The sequence below is a fragment of the Talpa occidentalis genome, unplaced genomic scaffold (assembly GCF_014898055.3).
Source record: "Talpa occidentalis isolate TD23 unplaced genomic scaffold, MPIMG_talOcc4v2.1 talOcc4.12, whole genome shotgun sequence".
Classification (NCBI taxonomy): domain Eukaryota; kingdom Metazoa; phylum Chordata; class Mammalia; order Eulipotyphla; family Talpidae; genus Talpa; species Talpa occidentalis.
In genome coordinates, this window is record NW_023601212.1 from 81415214 (window position 1) to 81438384 (window position 23171).

A 23171-nucleotide genomic window follows, 5' to 3' on the forward strand; every position below is an offset into this window, starting at 1 on the left:
AGCTCTGATCCTGCACACTTAGGGGTTCTTGAGTTCATCATTAACCTGCCCAGAAGTTTGACTCAGTGAGCTGAGACTTCCCTAGGACAAGCAGGAGAGTCAAAGGAATGCAACTGTCAAACTGTCAAAGACTCTGAGAAATCAAATTCATAGGAGGAAGAGGAAACAAGATTTATTTAAGGACCAAATAGTCATGTGTAAAACATTATTCTCAGATCAGAGCCTCTCAGAGGAGAGGCTCAGAGTTTAACCTGGACTGCTGAAACAGGAAGAAGGCAGAAGAGTAAGTGACCTCTAGGGCTATTGGGGAGAGGTGCTGGGTGTGGAACTGTGGGGCAACAGAAACTGTGGCTGGAAGCCAGGAGTGCTTATGTGTGACAGTGTGGGGCCTGGATCCGAAGGACATAGAGTCCATGTCAGGTCATGTTGGGCACTGAAGAAGTGTTTCTGCAGGTAAGAGCCACAGATGTGGGAGCAAAGGAGGGGCTTAGTAAAGAAGGTGTTTCTCGAGATTCCTGGGGAGACTGTTGATTTCTTCCTGCTCTCATAATGGAGTAAGGACTCCTCCCTCACCCCCCAGCACTTGGCAGGAAAAAACTGATATAGATCAAAAGTGTGGTTACCAGCTACCTGGGCCTGAATCAACAAAGGCCTGAATTAGCCTTTTTTGCAACTGGGGGGCACTTACAGACTGCTACTTTTTGAATACCATTGTATTCATTTATTTCTAAAAACATTGATGGAGTCTTTGGATCTATATACAATATCTGAAAATGGTGATAGTTTCACTTCTCCTATTTGGATTCACTTTATTTCCTGTGTTTGTCTCATAGCTCTGGCCAAAACCTGTAAGTTAAACAGAAGTGGTGACAGTGGGCATCCTTGTCTTGTGCCAGATCTTAGGGGGACAGCTTTCAGTTCTTCACCATTGAGTATTATATGGGTTTTTGGTTTGTGATATATCTTTATCATATCTTTATCATATTGATCCACTCTTTTTTTTTAAAGATTTATTTATTTATACATACAAGAGCTGGGGTGTAGACCAGAGGTGTGGGGGTGGGGAGATTCACCAGAGACAGGGTGGGGAGCAGAACAGCAGTTTGACTGAAATACATTGCTGAGGGGAGCAGTGGGCGTGACAGGAGAGGTCTGCTGCACCATGTGGGTAGCTTCCTGGCCGAGGATTGAACTTGTGCTGCAGTGGCTGCGGATAGCTTCATAGTGCTGTGTTTAACCCCTTGCGCCACCAGAGGGGCCCTCAGGGAGCCTATTAAGGCTTAAACTGCACATAAAAATAGCAAATGTTTGCAAGGATGAAGATTGAAGAGAGCTCTCTTATACCGAGGTTGAAGGTGTGAGTTGCTGCAAACATGTGGAGATGTGGTTTGATCTTATCTAGTCAAGCCTTATGTAGACAAACCCATGTCACCCAGCCTGCACCCAGGCACACGCCCTGAAGCACGTCTTGTGATTGTGCCTGGGAAACACAGACCAGTCTGTTAAAGAAGCGTCATGTTTTACCACTGTGAAATAGAGACAAATGTCCATTAAAAAAGGACTGGAGGAAGAAAATGTGAAACAGTAATTCCCAGGAATACAATACAACAGTGAAAAGAAGACTATAGCGACACACACAATTAAGGAAGAATATCACAAATTCACTCTAGATGGATAAAAACATACTGGGGAAGACATCAAGCATGAACCCATTTATGTGTAAGGTTGGAGGGATTAAAACAATATATTATTTGACCATTTAAAAATGGGATGAGCATCTAAAGAAAATGCAAGCAACTGACATTAAAAAAATCCAGAACATTCATTTTATTTGGGCATGAGGGAAGAGTTATCAAGTGTGAGAACACAGAGAAAACACCAAAGATGGTGATATTGTTCCAATTCAGATGAGTGGGTTGACAAATTGTTTTGCTTTATTAATATATAAAAAATACATACTTTCATATATTATCTTGAAGTGTAGTGTAGCTGATGTGGTATGCTAAATCTTAAATCTCAATTCCTGCTTAAATTTGAATAGTCACACAAAGTAACTCCTGGTCACCCTATTGAATGACAGTGTGACTGTCAGATAATTCATTTTTTTTTCTACTGATAGGCATAATTATCCTTGCCAAAAAGCTATTTCAAGAGAACAAAGAATTATCTCTTAAAAGAAGCAATGCAAGATCAAACAAACCACAATTTTAAAAAAGAAATGGAAGAAAAAGCAAGTTTTGGGCCTCTCTATTGGCACAAGGGGTTAAGTCTCAGCACTATCAAGCTATCCCCAGACACTGCAGTGTGAGTTCCATTCCCAGCCAGGGAGCTGACCCACATGGTGCAGCAGACCTCTCCTGCCGCGACTGCTGCTCCCCTCAGCAGTGTATTTTAGTCAATCTGCCTGTTCTGCTCCCCACTCTGTCTCTGGTGAATCATTTCACCCCCAGCACCTCTGGCCTATACCTCAATTTTTGTATGCATAATTAAATAAAAAATAAATTAAAAAAAAGAAATAGAAAAAGTTTCCCTAAGTCATTTCTAGAGCACAGTTCATCAGGGAGATTGAAAGCTGATTGAGGAGATTGAAACAGAGATTGAAAGGAGATTGAAACAACAGGCAATAATTACTGCACTTAAGGCAGCCATTGTTTCTACCTAACAAAAGACAAATCTACAGATCCCAGAGCCCCCAGAGAGGGCAGGATGATAGAAAGAGATGAAATGTAGATAGCAGTGCCAAGGGGAGAAATTAAATTAAAAAACAAGTCGCATGATGGAAAAGGGTGTTCTGTAGGAAACAAATGGGATAAAGGGCATTAAAGTGCTATTTAAAAAAAATTAAAATTCTAAAAGTTTTAACACCTGCTACAATGTGAATGTATACTTTGATTTCAAAGTTAACATTTACAGCAAAATCGCTTTGACAACCTTCCAATGTTTGCGACCCTATCCCTCTCAGCTAGACCTCTGCTCATTCTCCTGGCCCCAAGAGCAAGGGTGTAGAGGGCCCATCCTGGGCAGGCCCCTATGCCTTTTTAGGAAAATGTTTCTAGGGCTTGCATGAGGCGAGGCACCCTCCCAGTTATGCCACATGGAACCACCTGCATATCTAGCTCCACTTGCTCGTCTCTCTTGGAGCGGATTCCTGGTTCTCTGCAGCTGCGGCCCATTCCTCACCTGTCTCCTGAGCTCCGGGCCCATCCCAGTGTTTTGCTGCTACCCAGACTCTCTTTCTCGAAGGTCTAGCTCCTCCCATCTGGTTATCTGCATTGTCATCCTGGATCACCACATGGGTATGGGTGAGGGTTGGGAGAACCTAATCCATAGTTTATCATCACTTGGGAAACCACCTTGGGTGGAGGTGGGGGGAGCAGGGTCTCCCAGCCTTTGAGACATTCCAAGATGCCTTCTTTTCAGGCTCTAACTAGCTTCCTGGCCAATCTGAAGCCATTCACTTTGAAGCCTTGGTGGTCGTCATGAGATCAGCCGGCGTCCATGAAGAGCCTGGCCGAGGCAGTTTTCAACCCAACTGCACATTAGAATCATCCAAGGAGTTTTAAAAATGACATACATGACCCCCATAGTACCTCCACTTTAATTGTTCAAAGGTGCATTTGGGGTAAAAACCACTGGACTTCTGGAAAGAAAGCTGAGGTCGGTGACAGATCTGGGCCTCCCTTTTAGTCAGCATGGACAGTGCAGTTGGACTAGAGACACCAGGCCACAGTTAAGTGGACTCATATCTGCATGGAGCGCATCTGTTCGTTTCATTAACACTTACTACTTCCTGTACTCAATTTCTTATGGCCTTTGTAACAAATTTGGTGGCTTAAAACCACAGAAATGTATTCATGGATCTGGAGGTCAGATGTCCAAAATCCAATTCTGTAGGCTAAAAATGAAGTATCAGCAAGTCCACACTACTCTCTCTCTGGAGACTTTAGGGGAAAATCTGTTCCTTATCTCTTCTGGCAACTGGTGACATTCCTTAACGGTGGCCACAGCACCCAGAGCTCCCTCTGTGTTCACATCACCTGGGTACATGTGTGATTGTGTTTGGGGCTTGCCTGTGTTCCCACACTCGGGCTGTAGCTGCAATACCTCTCTCTGGCAATAAGACATCCACCCAACACGAGACTCGAAACCACAACCCTTGATGAGAGAGTTAGAAGCAGCCACACTGGAGACTCCAGCTTCCTTACCTACATCAAATCTTTTGTGGTCACTTTTATGTTTTATGAAGTTACATTTGTGCGTTCTGCTGGAGTTGGAAGGGGGAGGGGCATTGTTGACACCTCCAGGGAGCACTGCATGTGGCCCCTGGGTGGCCACTCAGTCATAAATTTTCTTAGACGTTGTTACTCATCTGGAAAAAGGGGATGGTGCCCACACTGCCCGTCTCAGAGGTTCACTGTGGGGGGTCCACCGGATAGGAGTCTAGTTAACCTTAAATGATGCAGGTTGGCACTGAGCAGGTTCTTACAGGTGGGTGTTTTGCAATAGACCTGCTCCCTTAGACTCCACCTGTCCCACTCCTCACAGCCCTGATCCCCACCACTCCCCAAACTGGTGGTCCTGGTCTCCTGGGTAGGTCCCCACCAGAGTGGCACTCTGGCACCCAGCAAGCAGCTACCCTGCCCAGAGATTTGGGTGTGAATCAAAACACCTCAGGAAAAGTCTATTTTTTTAAAATGTGTTTATTTTAAAACATGAAACCCAAGCTGAATAGAAACCACAGAAATTACATGGACAAGATTTTTAGTTTGCCAAGAAAAATAAAGCCCCCAAAGAAATAAAAATCAACCCCCAAACCCAGTCTAAAAAAACTGAAAACACAGCGACAGCACATACAGCCATGGCCCCAAGGAGGTTGGAGGAAAAATGACACCCAGCCCAGGTCTTAGTTCCCCACTGGCGACACTAACTCACACTTCAGGGGTGGGTGCAAGGGCCAGGATGGGAGCTGGAGTTCAGAGGCTTAACAAAAATCATATAGATTTATTATATATAACAAATATAAAGTGGTACGGCACACAACCATCATGGTTAAACAGAACAACCCCCCTCCCCCAAGGCCCTGTTTCCTGTCCACACCCCAGCTGGGGCCTGGGGGCTGCCAACCACCCACCCCTCTTGGGGCTGGGCTGGGGTGTTGGAGGAGGGAGGGAATGGTGCTTGGACTAGAATTGCATAGTGAGATGGGGTGGAAGGATGTGGCAGGACAAGGCAGGGGCTTCCAATCTGACCCTCCCCCTACCCAAACCCTGCCACACTAGGCCAGGAAGACCCTGGGGGAAGTGGACACCTGCATAGGGAGCCCCCTCAGCCAGGGACCCCTGCTGGACCCACCTCCTGCTCACCCAGCCCATCAGAGGCCTGAGGCCCCTCTCTCCCAGCCCAAGGCCTCCATTCCCCCCAAGATGCCACAGGACCCAAGGGGAGCAAGGCCCACTGGTGCAGGGGTGGGAGTGAATGTGGAGAAGTTCACTGGGATGAGGGTGGTTAGGAAGGAGGTCCCAAAAACTTAGACCAAAAAAAAAAAACAAAAAAAACCCAATGGCAGGACCTACTTCCCCTCCATGGACTGAGGCTTGGGTTTGAACCCTTTTTTCCTTTGTTCAACCTTGGTGAGAACTTGGGTGAAGTCACAGACGAGGCGGGCACACAAGCACATGACGGTGGGACTCCCGAGGCGAAATAGGGCCACCCCTCCTGGGTGGTGCCGCCTCTCATGCTATGTACATTCACATTGCTGGCGGCCTTGCCGCAGCCACTGTGGGCAGCCCAGTTTGTGCTTCTGAGCGGTGGCAGCAGGCATGGCAGACACCCTGGTGCCTCCCTCCTGACCCACAATCTGGGTAGAACCCAGAGGAAAGACTAGGCAGGTTGGCGTGGCTGCTGGGGGCCCAGGCCATAGTGCCCTCTGGTGAGGTCTGGACATGCCTGGGGGCTCAGATTCCAGGCTGGGGACCCAGGCCACCTGGGACACCCCTGAGTTTGTCCCCCTCCCCACTCCCTCCAGGGCAGAGGCTGCCCCTCAGGTTGGGGAAGATATGACCTGGTGCTCACCCCACCCATCCTATTGGTCCCAGACACCAGCATAAAGAATGGGTTCAAGGAAGAAAGGAAGATAGCCTCTTCCCAGGCCACGCAGGGAAGGGCACTGCCCACTGCTCTGGGAAGAGCCCACAGGTCTGTAAACTGCAGGGCCACTGCCCACTCCCTGTGGGACCTTGGCTGGCTGCTACTCCCGGCCTGGCTTCTTCACTTCAAGCTGGCCAGGCCAGGGCTGGGGCTGAAGAACCTTCTCGTCCTGGTGTGGAGGTGGCTCCAACCTCACGGCAGTAAACTCAGCAAACATTGTACACTAAAGCCAAAAGCACCTTAGGGAAGCCTTGTTCCCACTTCACAGGGAGGGACAGAGGTTGTAGGGACCTCCAACAGCCCCAGGGACATTTGTTCCTGAGGACATGGTCCTCCTGGGGCAGCACCGGTCCAGGGAGAGGTCTCCAGGACCTTCAGGCTGCCTGATGGTCACAGCCCCACCCCAGCAGCACCCCGAGAAGAAATGGCTACTTCAGTCCGACTCCCAGCCAGCTGTCCCAGGCCTTGTCTCGGGGTCACATTCGCTGGTAGGGTGCCAGCAAAGGCTGGGGTGAGGTTAGTGGTTAGTCCCAAAAGGGGCGGCAGGGGCCAAAGGCTCAGTCACAGCCAGCTCGGTCCTGTCCCACAGCTGGGTTCTAGGACATGGCACCGTCCTGGTGGAAATGGAACTGAGGAGAGAGAGCTGCTTGGCCCTCAGGCCTGCCCGCCCTAGAGATGACAAATGTGGTCAGTGCAAAAAAAACGAACCAGAGGAAGCTGCCAGGTCTCTGGGGTTAGGAGAAGGGATTTGGCACCAAGAAGGGAGCTGGCACTGGGCAAGTGACCTGGGCTTGGCATGGAACATCTGTCCTGCCATTTTGGGGGCCTGGTGCCATGGGCCGGGGTCGGCACTGAGGGAGAGAATAATGCTGGGAGGGGCAGAGAAAATGGACACTCCCCCAGGAAGCTTCTGGCAACTGTAGGATGGGGACCTGTGGTCAGGTGGGGTGAGAGAAGCTGCAGAGGCTCATGGAGGTGCCACAGGAGGGCGAACAGTGACACGCTGCTGTCCCTTCAGAAGCCGGTGCCTGTGAACTAAGAAGGGGATGCGCAGAAGCATCGAAGGTGAGGGACAAGCAGCAGCTGCAGGAGGGAAGCACAGGTGAGGGTGAGCCATGGAGACTGTGGGGTCCAGAAGGTGAACGTGCTGCAGAGGAAGCATCAGGGACACAGCACTGGGGGGCCTGGCCCAGAGGAGGACAGGAGGGCCGGGTGTCCAGGTGTGCAACCCAAGGACAGAGTATGGGCCAGAGACCTGTGTCTCCACCAGCCTGGGACTCATGCTGGGTATCTCCACACCCCTGCAGGAAGGGAAGGGGGGCTGCAGAGGTGCCCACAGTGGGCCTGGCGTAGGTGTGGAGGGTCCGGCGGATGGCCACGGAGTAAGCGGCAGTGCTGGCACAGGGAGGAGTAGGGTGATTGGCACATGGGCAGGTAGCTGGCCGGCAGTCTAGTGGCCGCTGCTGCTGGAGTCGGGGCGAGGTTGGCTCGTGGCGAGGTATTTGGCTCTCATGCTGGAGGTGTACTGGAGGAAGACAAGGGGAGGCAGGTGGTCAGCAAGGCACTGAGCGTAGCAGGGCCTCAGTGGGGTGAGCCAGAGCACCCCCAGGAGCAGGACAGGACAGTACGGTGGCACAGCTGCAAAGCTGGACTCCTGAGCAGGAGCTGGCCTCAGGAGCAGAGGTCTGGTCCCCAGGCCCCCGGACTCAGGACAGGGAACAACCTCTTCCCCAATAAGCTGAGCACCTCAGCCCCATTCCCACTGCTGGTATTTGGGGGCCAGGCCAGGCAGAGTTCTGCCTTCCCAAAAGCCAGAACTTGCAGGTTCCCCAACTGTACCCCACATACCCAGGACCTTGAAAGACCACACTCCAGCTGCCTACCAGAACTAGGCTGAGGCCACAGCAAGGCCTCCTCCCTCTGCAAGAAGCCAACCAAGGTGCAAAGGTGGGGTCAGGCTATGTTCAAGGAAGCTTCATGGTCCTTGAGGAACTGACTGGCAGGGCCATAGATCCAAGTACAAGGAGTGATAAGGTCTCTCACAACTGCTCTGCCCCAAGCCCCCAAGTAAGGAGGACCCCAAGCTACACAGACCCCTCAGGTTAGGTAATATTAATGCCTACTCAGCTGGGAACCAAACTGTGGACTCCTCCATGGATGCAGGGGCAGAGGCAGCTGGGGGCAAGGGCGGCCTGCACATCTCGACCACCTTGTAACCACCCAATCTGAAGCATGGAGGCCTTGAGTAGAGCATACACATGTGAGTGTGCTCACGATGAACACCAGTGGAGGGCCAGGATAAGAGCCAGGCAGTGTGTAAAGGGTCCCACGCCTACTGGGACAAAGGCAGGTACCAATATTGCCAGTGGTAAGGAAACTGGCTAGCTGACCCCGGAGTCACAAGCTGACCCCACCCATCTCCAGCAACTCATGTCCCCACACCACACACACAGTTTCCAGATCATAAGGGACAATGTCCCCTGGTCCCTGAGAGCCTTCCCGGAATACTTGGCAGGGAGAAGGTTGCAGTGACCACAGGGGATGTGCTGGGAAGCAGCGGGCACCAGGGAGCCGTGCCATTCATGGACATGCAGGAGGGGTCGGGGAGCAGGAGGGTGTGGAGAGCAGCTTGTGCACTCGAATGCACTCCCCTGTATGTGCTCTCAGACATGCAGGGTGGCACCTCAAAGGCCAGGTCTGCTGGCTCTACCCCAGGGTCTGAGCTCACCTGTGCTCACCTCCCCCAAGCCCAGGCACTAGGGTGCAGACACACATGGGTAACTGTGTGGGAGTGACAAGACAGGCTAGGGCCACCTGCAGCTGGGCTGGGAGTGGGGAGGGTTCTGTGGAGGGGCCTCACTGCCCCAGATATGAGGGCAACAGGTCTGGGGCCAGCAGCACTAGAGGTGTCTGAGGCTAGGCTGGGGCCATAAAGTTCATGGGCCTGCACTGGCCTGGAGCTGCCCAGTGGGTGCTGTGCTGAGCTGGCATTGAAGCACATCAGATGGGCCCCAAGGTCAGCACTGGTGAAAGGTAGCAGTGAGCGAGGGCATGAGGCATGGAGACGCAGGCGGGCAGGCAGGGGACCCGAGGTAGGTCAGTACCTGTCACTCTGAGGGCACGGCCACCACAGCGTTCGGGCACTGTCCATGGGCTTAAATTGCCAGCCCGCATGGCTGCCAGAGTCCAGGGCAGCCAGATAGCGCTAGGAGGGCCCAGGGTAGGAGGGGTTTAAGGGAGAGAGAAAGAGAGAGTGTGGCCTCAACGCCAGCACAGGGCCCAGCCTGGAGCAGGCCATAGGGGGCCGGAGCAGTGTCAATGAGGGCAGCTTGAGTGTGATGGGACAGTGTGGGAGCCCTCACAGCCCCTGGTTCAGGTCACCCCAGGTCAGCTCTGCTGTGCAGAGCACAACAGGGCGACCATGCAGGCGGGTATTTCTGAGGCAAGGTAACCTTCAGCCTCTGGCCCTGTCCTTTGTGGCCCACACCTCCAAGAAAGCCTGCCAGGACCCCCAGTCTCTGCAAGCTCCTTGTCTGTGGTACTAATCCACCCTGTTCCCTCTTCTCTGTGCCTCACCCCTAAGTATCACCCTCAGGGCATAGGATACTCTATGCCAGGGCAGGAACAGCTTCAGGCTGAGACTCAGGTTGTGTCCAGGAAGAGTCAAGAAAAGATGCAAGACTGGGAAGGAAGGTGTCAGGACCCTTTCCAAGAGCCTCTCGGAGCTTAGCTGACCTGCCAGGCAGCTGGCCCCATACTGCCCACTCTGGCCCCAAGATGCCTCAAGGTCAGCTAAGAGGATCCTGTGAGTCCACCAGCCCCTACTCATGCTGGACACTCAAAGGTCCCTAGCACTGGAGGTTCACAGCTGCCTGCAGGGCCTGCAGTGCCCTTGAGAGCCACATCAGACCACCAAGGCAGGAGAGAAGCGCCCCTACTCAGGGCCCAGGCCCCCCACCCAGCCTCCTGTTTCAAAACTTACTGAGGGCGGCGGGGACTCACGCCCGATGAGGGGGGTGTTCTCACAGCGGGGGTTCTGGAAGTTGGCATTCTGGCTCCTGTGGCATGAGGAGAGAAGGGGCTGAGCGACGGCTGCCCACTGTGGTCCCAGCTCCGGGTGGAAAGGGCCCACACTGGAGCTGGGCAGACTCCATGTCCATCCCAATCATTCTGGTCACTACCTTATAGGCTGCCCACTAGCAAGGGTTTGGAGGGGTCCCATGAACCTGGCCCAATAGCAAGGGGCTTGGAGTGGGTCCAAGTTTGCCTACCTGCTTACCTCAGTACAACTAGAGCTCTCTTCTGCCTGGGTGCCCACTCACCATAGACCAGACCCTCTCCCTGACTGAGTAGCCTGACTCAAGTGTGCCTGGGAGCAGGAGGCAGTGATGCTAGGCTGGCCCCACCCAAAGCCTGGGCAGCCCCTGAGCTGTCTCTTGGCCCCTTCTCCCTCCAGCTGCCTGTGACCTCTCCTAGGCTTTGCGTAGGCCTCTGCTGCTACAGCACCAGTGCTACTCCAGCCCTCCCCCTTCTCGTTCACTATCCCAGGCTGAATCCACACTGTCAGCCACAGCTCATGGCCTGCAGGGTCCACTCAATTCCCCAAGTGAGCTCCCTTGCTCAGTCCCTGCCCTGGGCCTTGGCTCTGCCTGTCCTGCCTGGCGCCCAACTACAGGACTCACATGTACTCAGTGACCGGGGCGTTGCTGACAGTGTGAGCCGCGGCTGGGATGCTGTTTTCGCTGCCATAGCTGCTGCCACAGCTGTACAAGCTGGGCATATGGACACGGTAGAGGCTGTCGTGTGCCTGCCGAGGCCCTGGGGCAGCCTCCTCCTCCCCATCTTCGTCCGGGCCTCTGCAGGAAAGGATACCCAGGACAGGCTCAGGGCCTGATTGGAGGTAGCTGCCACAAGACCCATAGGGGGTGGGGGTGGGTCTGGTGTGGAAACAGCTGGTTCCAATCCTGGCTCAGTCACCTCCACACTAAGGGACTGTGGGCTTTGTAAGACAGGGGTGCTGACCCTGTGCCAGGGCCTACACATGGGTATACTGCTTAAAGAGGGGTCACAGTTCCTCCTAGGGGACTCTGGAAGTGCTTGGAGGTGGAGTACCTGCCTTTGGCTCTGCAGGCCTAGCTTAGCCCCCAAAGGCCTGAGCCCCCAGAAGATCTGAATCCCTAGACCCACCTGCCTCAAGAGGCAGGTGTTCCTCCAAAAAGCCTGAGTCCCAGGCCAGTTTGCACCCTTGGGTGGCCTCAGCCTAGTCCTCCCTACTCTACTCCCCTCTGGTTTTCTGCTGTTTACTCCATTCAGGAGCTGCAAGATGAGGCGGGGCAGCTGGGCTAGGACTCCCTCTGCACTCCCAAGGCTTATCATGCCTGGGCTTACATGGGACTCAAGGCTGGGCTGCCTGGTGTAAGGACACTGGTGGATCAGACCTGAGTTCACGTCTACTCCCCAACACCAGCCGGGTGACCTTGGGCAGAGAGTTCCTTCACCACGGTCCTTGTAGTGAGGTAAGCTGAGTGCTGATTATCAGCCAAGCCCAGGGCTGAGCCCTTATATGCAGTGGTATACACCGATCCTGGAGGTGTATTCTCTTACAACCCCATTTCAGTTAGGAGAACTGAGGACCAGGGTAGTAAAAATAACTTGTCTGCAGTCACCCAAAATGCAAGGGGAGGTCATGTGGTTCCAGGGCTGTGCTCTTAGCTAATGGCTGCCATTGTTACTACCACTGCTAACCCTTACAACCAACATCATCACCATCATTGTTGCCATCATCACCACGATCATTACCATCACCGCCACCACCACTGTCACCACCAGAGCCATCACTATCATCAACAGAAAATAACAGAGCAGAAAGTCAAACCAAGAAAAGAGTTCTGAGCTGAGCTACTTGCCATGCAGGTTGGGCCACCAACAAGCAACTGTACCCCAAATTCGAAGGTTGGTGGTAGGTCCTGGAGACGCATTGTGAGGACCCAAGCAAGAGAAGAGGCCTGGTACTTCCAACATCACTCAGCCTAGTACTGACTGGGGAGACTGAGGCAAGGGTGCCAGCCTGGTTGCCCAGCTGAGTGGGACATGGAGGCCACAGCTACCTAGGGCCCTCCCTGTAGGAGTTCCAAGTCCCTACAGTGAGTCAGAGAGTCTCTCCACCCTCAGCCCTGCACACCTGGGGAGATGGATGAGACATTTTGAGGCTAGTCAGAAGTGAGGAAGGGCATCAGCACAGAAGCAGAATGAGGAAGTAGGAGACCCTGGGTCTCCTGTTTGCTCCAGACTCATGTGTCAGCTGGGCTGGAAGTGCTTCCAGGCTGAATTTTCCAGCTGTGAGATGGGATACTCCCTTCAGACCCACCAGATACTCCCTTCAGCATCACTGAAGAGGCTGAGAGGTGAGAAGGTGTCTGTTCATGCCTCTGGGGACTAGGACATGGGGTGTCCATAAGGCAAACCAGAAGGTGTCCCTAAAACATCCTGTATGCTGTGTGGCCTGGGACAGGCGCCAGGACCTTTCCGAGCCCCTCACCTCTTCTGCTGCCAGGTGTGTGGGACGCTGCAGACGATGGAGCTGAACATGAGTGCTGTGACAAAGGAGAAGAGGGCCAGGTAGATGAGGCCCTCGACACCATCATAGCAGAAGCCTGTCAGGGCCTGCACGTAGTCCTGAAGCCGGGTGACAGATGGAAAGTGGGAGAGAAAGGAAGTCAGGGTGAGAACTTGCTGCGGGCTCAGCGCTGCCCACAGCGGCCTGGACTGCCCCAACTTGAGGCTGCGCTGAGGTCCACCCCAGCCAGTGGGTGAGTCCCCATTGTCCTAAGCAGCCACCCTGCCCCCAGCATTGCCCTCTGCCCCCATCCCTGCTGCAGGGGCCAGCTCTTAGGGGAAGCTCTCACCAGATGCAGGCTGCGGCAGTCCACCAGGGCAGTGAGGTGCTGTAGGTGCACCTCTGTCTCATTCAGCACCTCCTGGACACGGAGCAGGGGGTCCTGGGGGCACATAACATACAAGGTCAGGCCAACGCTCAGGAGGAAGACTCCTGAGCCTGACACAGCTCCTACCCTGGGAACCCTCGCATCTCTGTCTACCCCACAACCCTGCCCACGAGACAAGCCTGGACCCCTGCAGTCTCCACACAGGCCCTGAGGGTTGTGGGTTTTAAAAATGGTAACCCTAGACCTGCACAGGGACTGTGAGGACACAAGGACAGAGGGACCCACAAATATCTGTCCAATGTGACCACCACTGTGTGGTTCCTTTATGGTAATAGGAGGGACAGCAAACTACCACGTGTATCCTGACACAGGACAGGTTCTTGCAAAAAAATGATAGTTTTAAGGAACAGTTAAAAACAAGGGAAAACTTTCATATTTTAAGCGACAAAACAGTATCCAAAGCACTTGGTGCCAATCCCACAGTGTGTATGTCTGCACTGTATGTGGAGAGAGAGAGAGAGAGAGAGAGTGAGTGTGTGTATGTGTGTGCACGTGCGCGCGTGTGTGTACACGGACGCCTCCGTCTACATCTACCCCATGGAAAGGTAATCTCACAGAAGTCCTTTGGGGCTGACAGTGGCAGCTGTCAGACCCAAACTGACATTGTCCAGGAACCCTCTGAGACCCTGAAATGGCCTTTAGGGTACCACGACTTAAGAATTATGGGCTAAATTGTGTGCCCCCACATGCGTCTTTGCCCCCTGGCACCTCAGAATGTGACTGTATGTGAAAAAAGGGCTTTTAAAGAGGTGATGAAGGTTAAATAAAGTCCTATGAATGGACCTCAGTGCAACTGACTGGTATCTCTGCAAGATCAGGACACAGACACAGAGGAAGGATGTGTGAGGACACAGGGAGAAGGCAGCCAGCCGCATACCTGGGGGACACCTCAGAAGGAAGCAGCCTGCCGGCACCTGTGCCTCACCATCTCAACTTCAGCCTCCAGACTGCCAGGGAATCAGCTGATCAAGCCACCTGATGAGTGGTGCTGTGCAGTGGTGGCTGGAGCAAACTGAAACTACCTACCCACTCAAGTACAAAACATCACCAGGATGCCCTGACTAACAGAAATATGAAGGAAGAGCTTTAAAATAATTTGTGTGTGCTTTTTATTTAACAGCCGTGAAGAATTTGTTGGAGAAGGGCCTGCCACTGATGGAATAAGGGTTTGAATTCCAGTCATGCCCACAGGGCGGCATGTTTGATAATAGCCCAGGCCCCAGAATACCACAGAAAAAGGCTGTAGTTCTGTGTTACTTATTGACCAGGACGTATTCTGAGAAACATGTCATGAGGCGATCATACCATCATGTGAATGGTGGAGTGTATGACACAAACCTCAACGGCACACCCAGGCCATAGCGGGCAGCCCGTGGGGTGTGCCACTGACCGAACCCCTCAAACCTGCCCTGAGAACCTGCCCTGGTTGGGAGCTGGTAAGAAGTCTTATATTTTTTTAACACAAAAAGTCTGTATTTCAAAATAAAGAACAAAATTATGTTTAAAAATTTACTAAAAGTCCCCAGGGAAAATATAGGGAAAGATGAAGGGACTTAAAAAGAAATCACTGTATAGCGGGTAGAAGAAAAAGGGATAGTCTCCCAGCAGGAAGCAGGAAAAGGTATGCCTGCACTGCATGGGACTGCTACCCCCCAAATCCCTCTCCCCACAGTCCCTCACCTTGGTGGTTGGGTATTCCCTCGGCACCGTCTTCAGGAGCTCGGCCACCACGTCCTGCATCTCCACTAGCGCCTTGTGGCTGCCCGACAGTTTCTGCACCACAGAAAGGACACTGATTCCAGTGTGGGGGCCTGGGGCAGCTATCTCTACTTCCTGAGCCCCCATCATTCACAACAAGGCAGGCAAGTTCCAGCACCCCAGACTTTTGCCAGTCCAAAGGGTGGTCAGTCTGAGGCCACAGAGGCTCTTGTGGTGCACCAGCTGTGCCAGGACCAGCGGAGGTACACAGCACTTTGCTCTGGGGACACTCCCCCCTGCTCCCATACATCCCAGATAATAAGGACGCTCAAAAAGTATGGCGTCTTTATAGCTGGTGAACAGTCTTTGGGAGCCCAGAAAGCTACACAGTCATGTGGAATGACAGGCAGTGGGCTAGCGGGTTCTCCTTCAAATTATACTTCATTTATCGAGCAACTCCAGAGTGGGCACAGGACCTGTCCCACAGTGAGGCATCTCTGAACCCCTCCATACTCATCAGGCCAGTGGCTCTGACCCGCGGAGAACTTAAAGGAGTCCTGGGGACCCCAGGGACATTAAATAAGCCCCCAAAGGCTTGTGCCCAGGGAATTAAGGTGGTAGCCAGGGGCCATTAGTGATGTCAACACTATGTTTACCGAGCCGTCTCCCAAGGGCTCCGGGGGTGCCAGGGCTCTGATGAGGCACCTCTTTCATGCACATGTGAATAGGCATGAGCTTCAGGCGCTGCTCTTACTCCCAGCCCTGAGGGACCAGGCGCAGGGACCAGGCACTTCACAGGGACAGAAGCAAGCTGAGTTCTTACCTGTTGAAAGGGGTTGGTGGCATGGGGCGAGCAGGCCAGGTAGTACTGCAGGATGTCTGTGGAGAGAGGTCTGGGTGGCTTAGCGGCTCTGGCAGCCTGTGTGTCTGTATGTGAGTGTATATCTGGATGAGTATATGTGTCATGCCTGCATGTATGTGCACATGCACATATGTATATATCTGTGTATGTCACAGCGGTGGCGGGGGGAATGGCCCCCAGGGAGGCTGGAGCGGGGCGCAGCCCCTCTGCTCCAAGCCATGTCTCTGTGGTATGCACCATCCCCTCTTGGAGGAAGTCCTGTACTTCTCCCTTTGAAGCAGCAGACAGGGCAGAGGGTGGGCAAGCATCCATACATGGGTCACCCCTGGGCAGTTCTCTAGCCAGAGCATCACACCAAGAAGGGACTAAATCCAGAGTGTGAGGTCTATCTCACCCCCATTAAGACAGGCATGGAGTCAGTGTCTAACAATGAAAGATGGGATTCATTTATGATGCTAACATTGAAAGTCATGCGAGACCTGAGCCCAGTTGGAGCTGTGGGAGGTGCCCTGGAACCCAACTGCCTGCCACCCACTCTGCTCTCCGGACCCTAAGGGTGCCCTTCACTTCAACACCAAAGATTCCCTTCTTGGGGGACCTCCAAGTCCCAGTGCCGAACAGAGGCATGGGACAAGAGCTAGAAGGCAGGGTCAACCATATTCCAGGGTAACTTCTCACACCAGCAGCCCTTGACCCGGGGTCTGGGCTCCATCAAACTTATGTTGTAAAGTTCCAGAAAGCACCACACTTGGCTTTAGCCACCTGTAAATGGAGTCACATACGATCTCATGGGTGCTCTGGTCCTTTGGGGAGTGGACAGTGGCCCACAGACAGGAGCACACACTCACCTGGGGCTGGGGCTACGTGTGTTTGCTGAAGTCCTGAGAGCACCAAGCAGTGTGGACCTTGAGAGCCCCAACTGATAGCGCCAAGGCCAGCAGCAGGGACAACAATCACCAGCCCCCAGAGAGTAGGACTGCCCCTGTCCCAGTGGGGAGGAGACAACCCACCCTCCTGGGGCTCCTTGAGCTTGGGTGGAAATGGTTCCTTCCACACACACACACAAAAAAGCCTACGTGCCCACCCCTGTGGCTTTCCTGGGGAAATGGGAGGGACAGTGCCTGTGAGGGCTGGCGTTTTAAAGCTACCTAGTGCTCTGTCCATTGCTCTCTCTTTGTACTTGTATCAGGGAAATCAATGAGCTTCACATTCTCCACTTGTGTGCCCTGAGCTGCACAGTGCCACATCCACCTGCCTCCCTGCTGTCCAGCATGTGTCACCTTACCCCCAGATCTACTCTCAGCTCCCCAACTCAGTTCATGGTCACTGCAACAACAGCTTCTCAAGCTAGGGACTGAAGTCCCCGATTCCTCACTCCCTGACATTACTGGCAAGTCCCACTGGCTCCCCTTCACAGCACAGCCCTGTCCATTGGCTTGTTCCACTGCGGTCTCCTCCGGCATCCTTCCTTAACCTGTCCCCCAATCTCTCCAACAGCCCAAAGAAGGTTTTAAGAGTAAATTTATGGCCCTCCACTACTCCCCCCCTCCAATGCACCTCTAGAATAAGGCCTGAATTCCTGGCCAAAGCCTGGCCTGCTGGCCTCCCCACCTTCTCCTCTTCCAACTGGTCTGTTTTCTGCCTCTTGAACACATCAGGTTTGCCTCTGCCTCAGGGCTTTTGCACAAGATGTACAGCCTTTCCTGTTTCAATTTTAATGCTACCTCTTTGGCAAGCCACTCTGACCACTGCTCTGAGGCAGCCCACTGTCCCCTGTTCCTCCCCATCATGTGCTCCCCTCCGATTCCCAGCTGTCACCTGCCTTATTCTCTCCAGAGCCTCCCACTTGTCGATGGTGTTCTTGAGTGCTCACTAGCTTCCTGATCTAGCAGGGCTCACGAGGGTGAGGATGCCTCAGCCTTTCTTATTGGATCTCCCCAGCCCAGCAAGCTCGGATGCAGCCGCAGACTCACCCCCACTCAGCACCGAGTACTCCTCTACCATCCTGGTCACATAGGTGTCAGGATCCACGCAGAAGTCGCTGGAGCCCTAGGGTGGGTGCGGGCAAGGAAGATGGGGTAACCAAGCTAAGCCTTCCCAACCCCTCAGCTCTTGGGGATAGAGCCTAATTTCCCAGGGTCTGCTTTCAGCTCAGGAGGATGAATGTGTGGGAGGGCCAAGACAGGTCCTCACCCTTTAAGGACCTCAGTGTCCCAGGGAAAGATGGAAGAAGAGAAGTGTGGTTTCCCCAGCTCCCCACACCTGGTCCAGGAAATGGAAATTGCCCATCCCCTCTACCACTCACCACAGATACAGCCAACTCCAAGCCCAGGGCGCCCCAGCTAATGACCAGGGCCAGGACTCCCAGCAAGCAGACCCTGGGGACAAAGACAACCAATTAGCATCTACCCCAGGCAGGGGGTGGGAGATGTGCCACTCACCAAGCTGCAGGCCAAAGGGTCAGTTCCCAGGACACATCTGGGGGTCCAGCCCACATAGGGGTTGCAGTCCCTCCATGCTCTGACTTAAGATAGAGACACCAGAGGGCCAGGCACAAACAGATTCCCTTCCACTTGGGATGGGCTGGGGTGGAGGCTCAAAGAGCTCAGAGTTGGGAGGGGAAGGCAGGTCTTGGCATGGTTGGGAAGCCAGGTAGCTTCCTGGGCCCCCAACCTTCCAATCCCTAGTCCTCTCCTGGCAGACAAGAGGTCTTGGCTTCCATTTTGGCCCTGTTGTGTTCAGACCCCTCAGACTGCCATCTCAGACCACCAGGAAGGGTTCTTGCCTGTGACACTGACCCCTCCCTCAGATGAGGCCTGCCCTCATCTGCCTCCCTGCTATTCCTCACACCCTCCCCCCACCCCCCAACAGGCTGGCGCACTGCAGTCAAAAGTCCTTCATCTTGTCTGAATGTCCCTGGCTCCCTCAGGCCCCCCTTCAGTGGCCCCTTCCCAGTGTGCACTGTAAACTGCCTTGCCCACTAACTGCTTCACTTTCCCGCAGCACTATCACCTGGACACCACGTCATAGCCTGTGAAGGCCATACAGATTGGGGCCTGCCCGTTCACTGTCCCCACCCACACCTGGCTAAATTAGGAGCCAGGACATGACTGTTCAATTTTTTCAGTGAGGAATAGTGACAACACCTCACAGCTACCCTGCAGATGAGTTGTTACCACATTTTTCCAAGAGGGAGGTTAGGACTGAGGCCAGACTGCTTACAGGGAGGAAATAGGGGGTAGGGAAAAGAACCCCCAGCCTGAACCTGGTCACCTGGGAAGGTCTTCAGGTCTCAGGGCTACCATATGCACTACCCCTCGGGAGCACCACAACACGAAACCGAGGATTGCTGGAGTAAGCATGCCTAGGATGCTGACCACAGGGTGCAGGGCAAGGGAGCAGAAGGAATGTCAGAGCAGGGTCTCACCATGGGAAGCTCCATCCTCTGACAGACCCTGTGACTGGAGCCTGAAGGCGGGGTCAAGGGAGGGAGCGGAATGACTGGGGAGCAGGAGCAGTGGGTGCTTCATCAGATTCCTATGCCTGGAGGGCCCAGACTCACCCGACCAGGATGCCCTTGGAGCTGCGAATGAGGCCAACCAGCACCAGCAGGCAGATGGCCACGTCGAGAAGCAGCAGGCCCAAGTAGCCGAGCCACCTGCAAGCACAGGGTAGGTGTGGGTCAGGCCCCAGGGGGACAGACGGGGTGCTGTGGCAGAGCTCAGAGGGGTGTGCACAGGCAGTTCTGGGTTATGGGGATTGGTGGCAGTTCTTGTAAGAGGAACTCTTGACACAGTGGCCACTGGTGGTCTGGGGCCCTCCCACCATAAGATGTCCGGCCCACAGTGGGAAATGCTTAAGCCAGTAAGGGCAAAGTGGGGGCCTCACCTGTACCAGTCGTAGAGATCCACCTGCTCAGCCAGCACCTCCAGAGACACAGCCGGGTTCCTCCAGAACGGAATGGTAGCCGTGTAGCCCAGCAGCTTCCCCAGCAGGCCCTGCAGCCGCTGGACCGCACGCCGGGGCTCGGGGCGCTCAGCCAGCTGCTGCTCCAGGCTCTGCAGGCTGGGCTCCGCTGTGCGGTTCAGAGCAGCTGCTGTGTCCCACACCTGCCGCCAGGATGGCGGGCAGCGTGAGCAGGGGCACGCTCCCGCTCGCGCGCTCTTCCCGAGCACGCCCACCCTCGGCTGCTCCACCGGTCCTCCTCCCAAGCCTCGGGCACACGCAGACTCGCGGTCTAGGAGCAGAGAGGGAGCCCTCCCCTCCCGTCGGGCGGCCACTCACGCGGTCCTGGACCCCCGCCACGGTGCGGTTGGCGTGGCGGAGCGAGTAGGTGGCCCGATGGATGCCGTCACTGGTCTCCCCGTTGCCGTAGAACCCCACCGCGATGCCGGCGCTGGACGGGGCGGGGCGGGGCGGGTGAGGGCGCGGCCCCTCGCCTCCGGGGTTGGGAGCCCCTCGCCCTAGTCCCGCCCCACCGCCCTCGCCCCACCGCTCCGTCAGGCCTCCACTCAGCCCTGCCCCTCTCTCCGCCCCGCACTCCCAGCACCCCGGTTCCACTTAGCCCTGTCGCTCCTCCGTCCCGCCCAACCCGTCTCCTGCCCCCTCCCCGGCCCCACCCCGCCCGGCCCCGCTCACCTGCAGACCAACGTGGCGATGATGACGCACCAGGCGGTGCAGCAGCAGTCGGCGTCCAGGTGCTCCTCGCTCTTGCGCCGTCGGCAGCACAGCCAGAAGGAATAGAAGAGCAGGAAGAGAAGATCCAAGGCGAGGCAGGCCAGCGCGGTAGCCCCCAGCAGCAGCAGCGCCTGCGGGTTGGCAGCACTGTTGGCGCTGCAGACCCCGCCCAGGCTCTGCGGGTAGGACCAGTGCTAGCACATCCCACCAATGCCCGGGGCCAAGAAGCGGCACCCCCCCCCAGGCACTTTCCTGGACTTACAGGTGACGGTAGGGACCCCCAACACCCGAGTGACATTCTGTCCTGGGGCTCCGGGCTCATGTCCTCAACCCTGCTGTAGGCACCAAGCCCTACTCTGAAGGACCAGGTCACGGAGCCCTCTCTTTTGACCCCTCCCAGCCCCTGTGTCCCCTTCTCCATGGGGGCTTAACACCTTCTTGGGCCCCAGAGGTGAAGGCAAGATTGGGACCAGGCTCCCTGAAGAGGCACGGCATGGGGGTAGCCAGAGAGAAGACCCAGCACAAGTGCTTCTTGCATATGGCTGAGGAGGGCCCTCATCTTCCTGAACCCCTTTCCTCTTAGAAAAAAGGGCAGGTGTTGTTCCCCAAAAGAGACAGTCATAGGTTGTCCATGAAGGCCGCCTTCTGAAGGGTCCGGCTCCAACAGGACCCTACCTGGGAGGGAGTTGTCAGCATGGCGCCCCAACCTCATCAGCAGCAGAAGCTGCTATGTGCCAGCCTTTCCCAGCTTGAGCCTGGGGCGGACTGAAGGGCCCAGAACTCTCTAACCCTATTCTAGGAGGCATCAGGGCAGCGCTCCCCAGCTGCCTTCTGGCACCAAGGTGGGTGTTCTCCAGCAGCAACACCGCTGTGGGTCAGCCCTAGGTTCAGGTGTGTGTGTGGGCGGGGGGTTGGGAGGGTAACAGGGACACGGTGCAGAGGCCTCCATCTGTTGAAATGGGCACCGGCACCGCACTCTTCAGATTGCCTGGTGAGGTGTTTTCACCCCCATTTCTCCGATAAACTGGCTAGAGAAATTTGCAAGAAGGCCCCAAGCCCCACAGCCCTGTACCCCTAAGTTCAAATCCCACCTCTTGCTGGGCTGGAGGCTGGGCCTGCGTGGAGCCCAAGTACCACACAGAAGTCTGACGTGCCTGACACGTGAAGTGCATACTAAGGAGCGGGTGTCAACCACAGGGGTCATGAGAGTTGTGTGAGTACTGTACTTCTCAGGAGCCCCCACTGGGACTGCCGCAGAGATGTCAGGTTTCAGGGGAACCTGAAAACACCCCACCTTCCCATGTCTAAACACTCAGCAATTGTGGTAATCCCTGTGGAGTGTTGGCGGTGAGGGTAGGTTCCACCTCCTGCCTGTGGGGGGGCCCCCTTGGGATGAAAGATTCAGTCACACAAGGCACTCGGACCGCTGGATCTCAGCCCCTGAGCCCAGCAGCTATCTCCAGGGAGATGGTTGCCAGGCAGCAGGAGGGAGCTGACTGGCCCCAAAGGCCTCCCTCCCAGCACACTAGGCTCTGACGGCCTCCACAGTAACCCCTATTCCGTGAGGCAGGGTTCTCCCATATCTCCCACCTTCCAGGCCAGGGAATATGGATGGGTGCACTGGCAGCTGAGGGGCTGGTTGGAAGCTGGGCCTCTGCCCCACCCCATGCCACCCCCACAGGGAGAAACAGATGGGGACACCCTCCCTGAGGAAGGCCAGGGAAACCCCACAAGGCTGCAGTCACAGCTCTTGCCCAACTGGCTGCCTTGTGCTGCCCAACAACGAGCAATCTGGGCTCAGTGAGGATGGGGCTGGTACCAGTTACCCACTGCCCCTGCACTGGCAGAAAGAGCCAGACTAGTGCTCGCTTCGGCAGCACATATACTAAAATTGGAATGATACAGAGAAGATTAGCATGGCCCCTGCGCAAGGATGACACGCAAATTCGTGAAGCGTTCTATATTTAAAAAAAAAAAAAGAGCCAGACTAACTCTGCTAGCCAGCTGGAAGGCAGGGTGAGGCAGGCCTACTAGGGTTGGCACCAGAGTCACTTCATCAGCCCAAGGTTTCTTCAAAGTCAGCGTGCTCGCATAGGAGGGGACTCTGCCAAGGTCACACAGGGAGCTGGGCCTCACCGTAGGGGTCCTGTACCAATACCAGGTGCCAGTAAACATCAAGCACTTAGAATAGCACCATCTGTTGGGCCCCCTGGGTCTATCCTCATAGGCACAGGTGTAGGTCAGAGGCCAAGGGTAAAACCTAACACTGCCTTTTGGGTTGACAGGGGATGTACATTTGCATGACCAGGGCCACCCTCTGTCACCCACAGCTGAGTAAGACCCTGGCTGCTCCTTCAATAGCCTCTGTCAGTCACCAGGTTTTGTAACTGCCACCTCTGCCCTAACTGCAGTCTCCCCTGAGAGCCTCCCTCCCCCACCCTCACATAGAAGCCTCCACATGGAATGAACTCTCCCTTCACAGCCCACTCTGGCTCCCCATGTTCTGTGGACTATGTCCACCAGCCCTCCACCTTGTGCTGGCCAGCCCTCACTGGAGGCTGACAGGCCTCCTGGGGTCCCTGGCTGGAGGAGCTAGCACTCCCACCGCACCTCACCTGGTGCCACCTCCTCTTCTGCCTGTTTCCCCCCTCCCCTTACTGTGGAACACACTCTGGTAGAGCACAGCTCCCCTCCTTCCAGTTCTGGCCCCACCCTCATGTCTAGATGCTTAAATCAGCACATTTACACGAGCAGTCCCAAGGAAATACCTTCTTGGGGGAGGA

At 54.9% G+C, this 23171-nt stretch overlaps 1 protein-coding gene and 1 non-coding gene across 3 annotated transcripts in view; one reads left to right on the top strand and one right to left on the bottom strand.

The window, feature by feature from the left end:
* Positions 1 to 4667: 4667 nt before the first annotated feature.
* TTYH3 (tweety family member 3) overlaps positions 4668 to 23171 on the bottom strand; it is a 30791-nt gene continuing 12287 nt past the window's right edge. The window contains exons 2-14 of one of the 2 annotated variants that reach the window (XM_037507042.2): positions 20350 to 20519; positions 19996 to 20107; positions 19600 to 19820; positions 19274 to 19369; positions 18017 to 18089; positions 17685 to 17760; positions 15673 to 15728; positions 14832 to 14924; positions 13053 to 13145; positions 12686 to 12822; positions 10830 to 11003; positions 10130 to 10205; positions 4668 to 7672 (exon numbers count right to left, since the gene is read on the bottom strand). In XM_037507042.2, coding sequence (XP_037362939.1) covers positions 7598 to 7672; positions 10130 to 10205; positions 10830 to 11003; positions 12686 to 12822; positions 13053 to 13145; positions 14832 to 14924; positions 15673 to 15728; positions 17685 to 17760; positions 18017 to 18089; positions 19274 to 19369; positions 19600 to 19820; positions 19996 to 20107; positions 20350 to 20519 — 1452 coding nt within the window. In that variant the 3' untranslated portion in view covers positions 4668 to 7597. The remainder of the gene's footprint in view (positions 7673 to 10129; positions 10206 to 10829; positions 11004 to 12685; positions 12823 to 13052; positions 13146 to 14831; positions 14925 to 15672; positions 15729 to 17684; positions 17761 to 18016; positions 18090 to 19273; positions 19370 to 19599; positions 19821 to 19995; positions 20108 to 20349; positions 20520 to 23171) is intronic. The other variant, XM_037507043.2, reaches the window with a different exon arrangement.
* On the top strand, positions 22250 to 22356 carry LOC119242509 (U6 spliceosomal RNA). Its single transcript, XR_005124507.1, has one exon. It is a non-coding gene; the product is annotated as a U6 spliceosomal RNA (small nuclear RNA).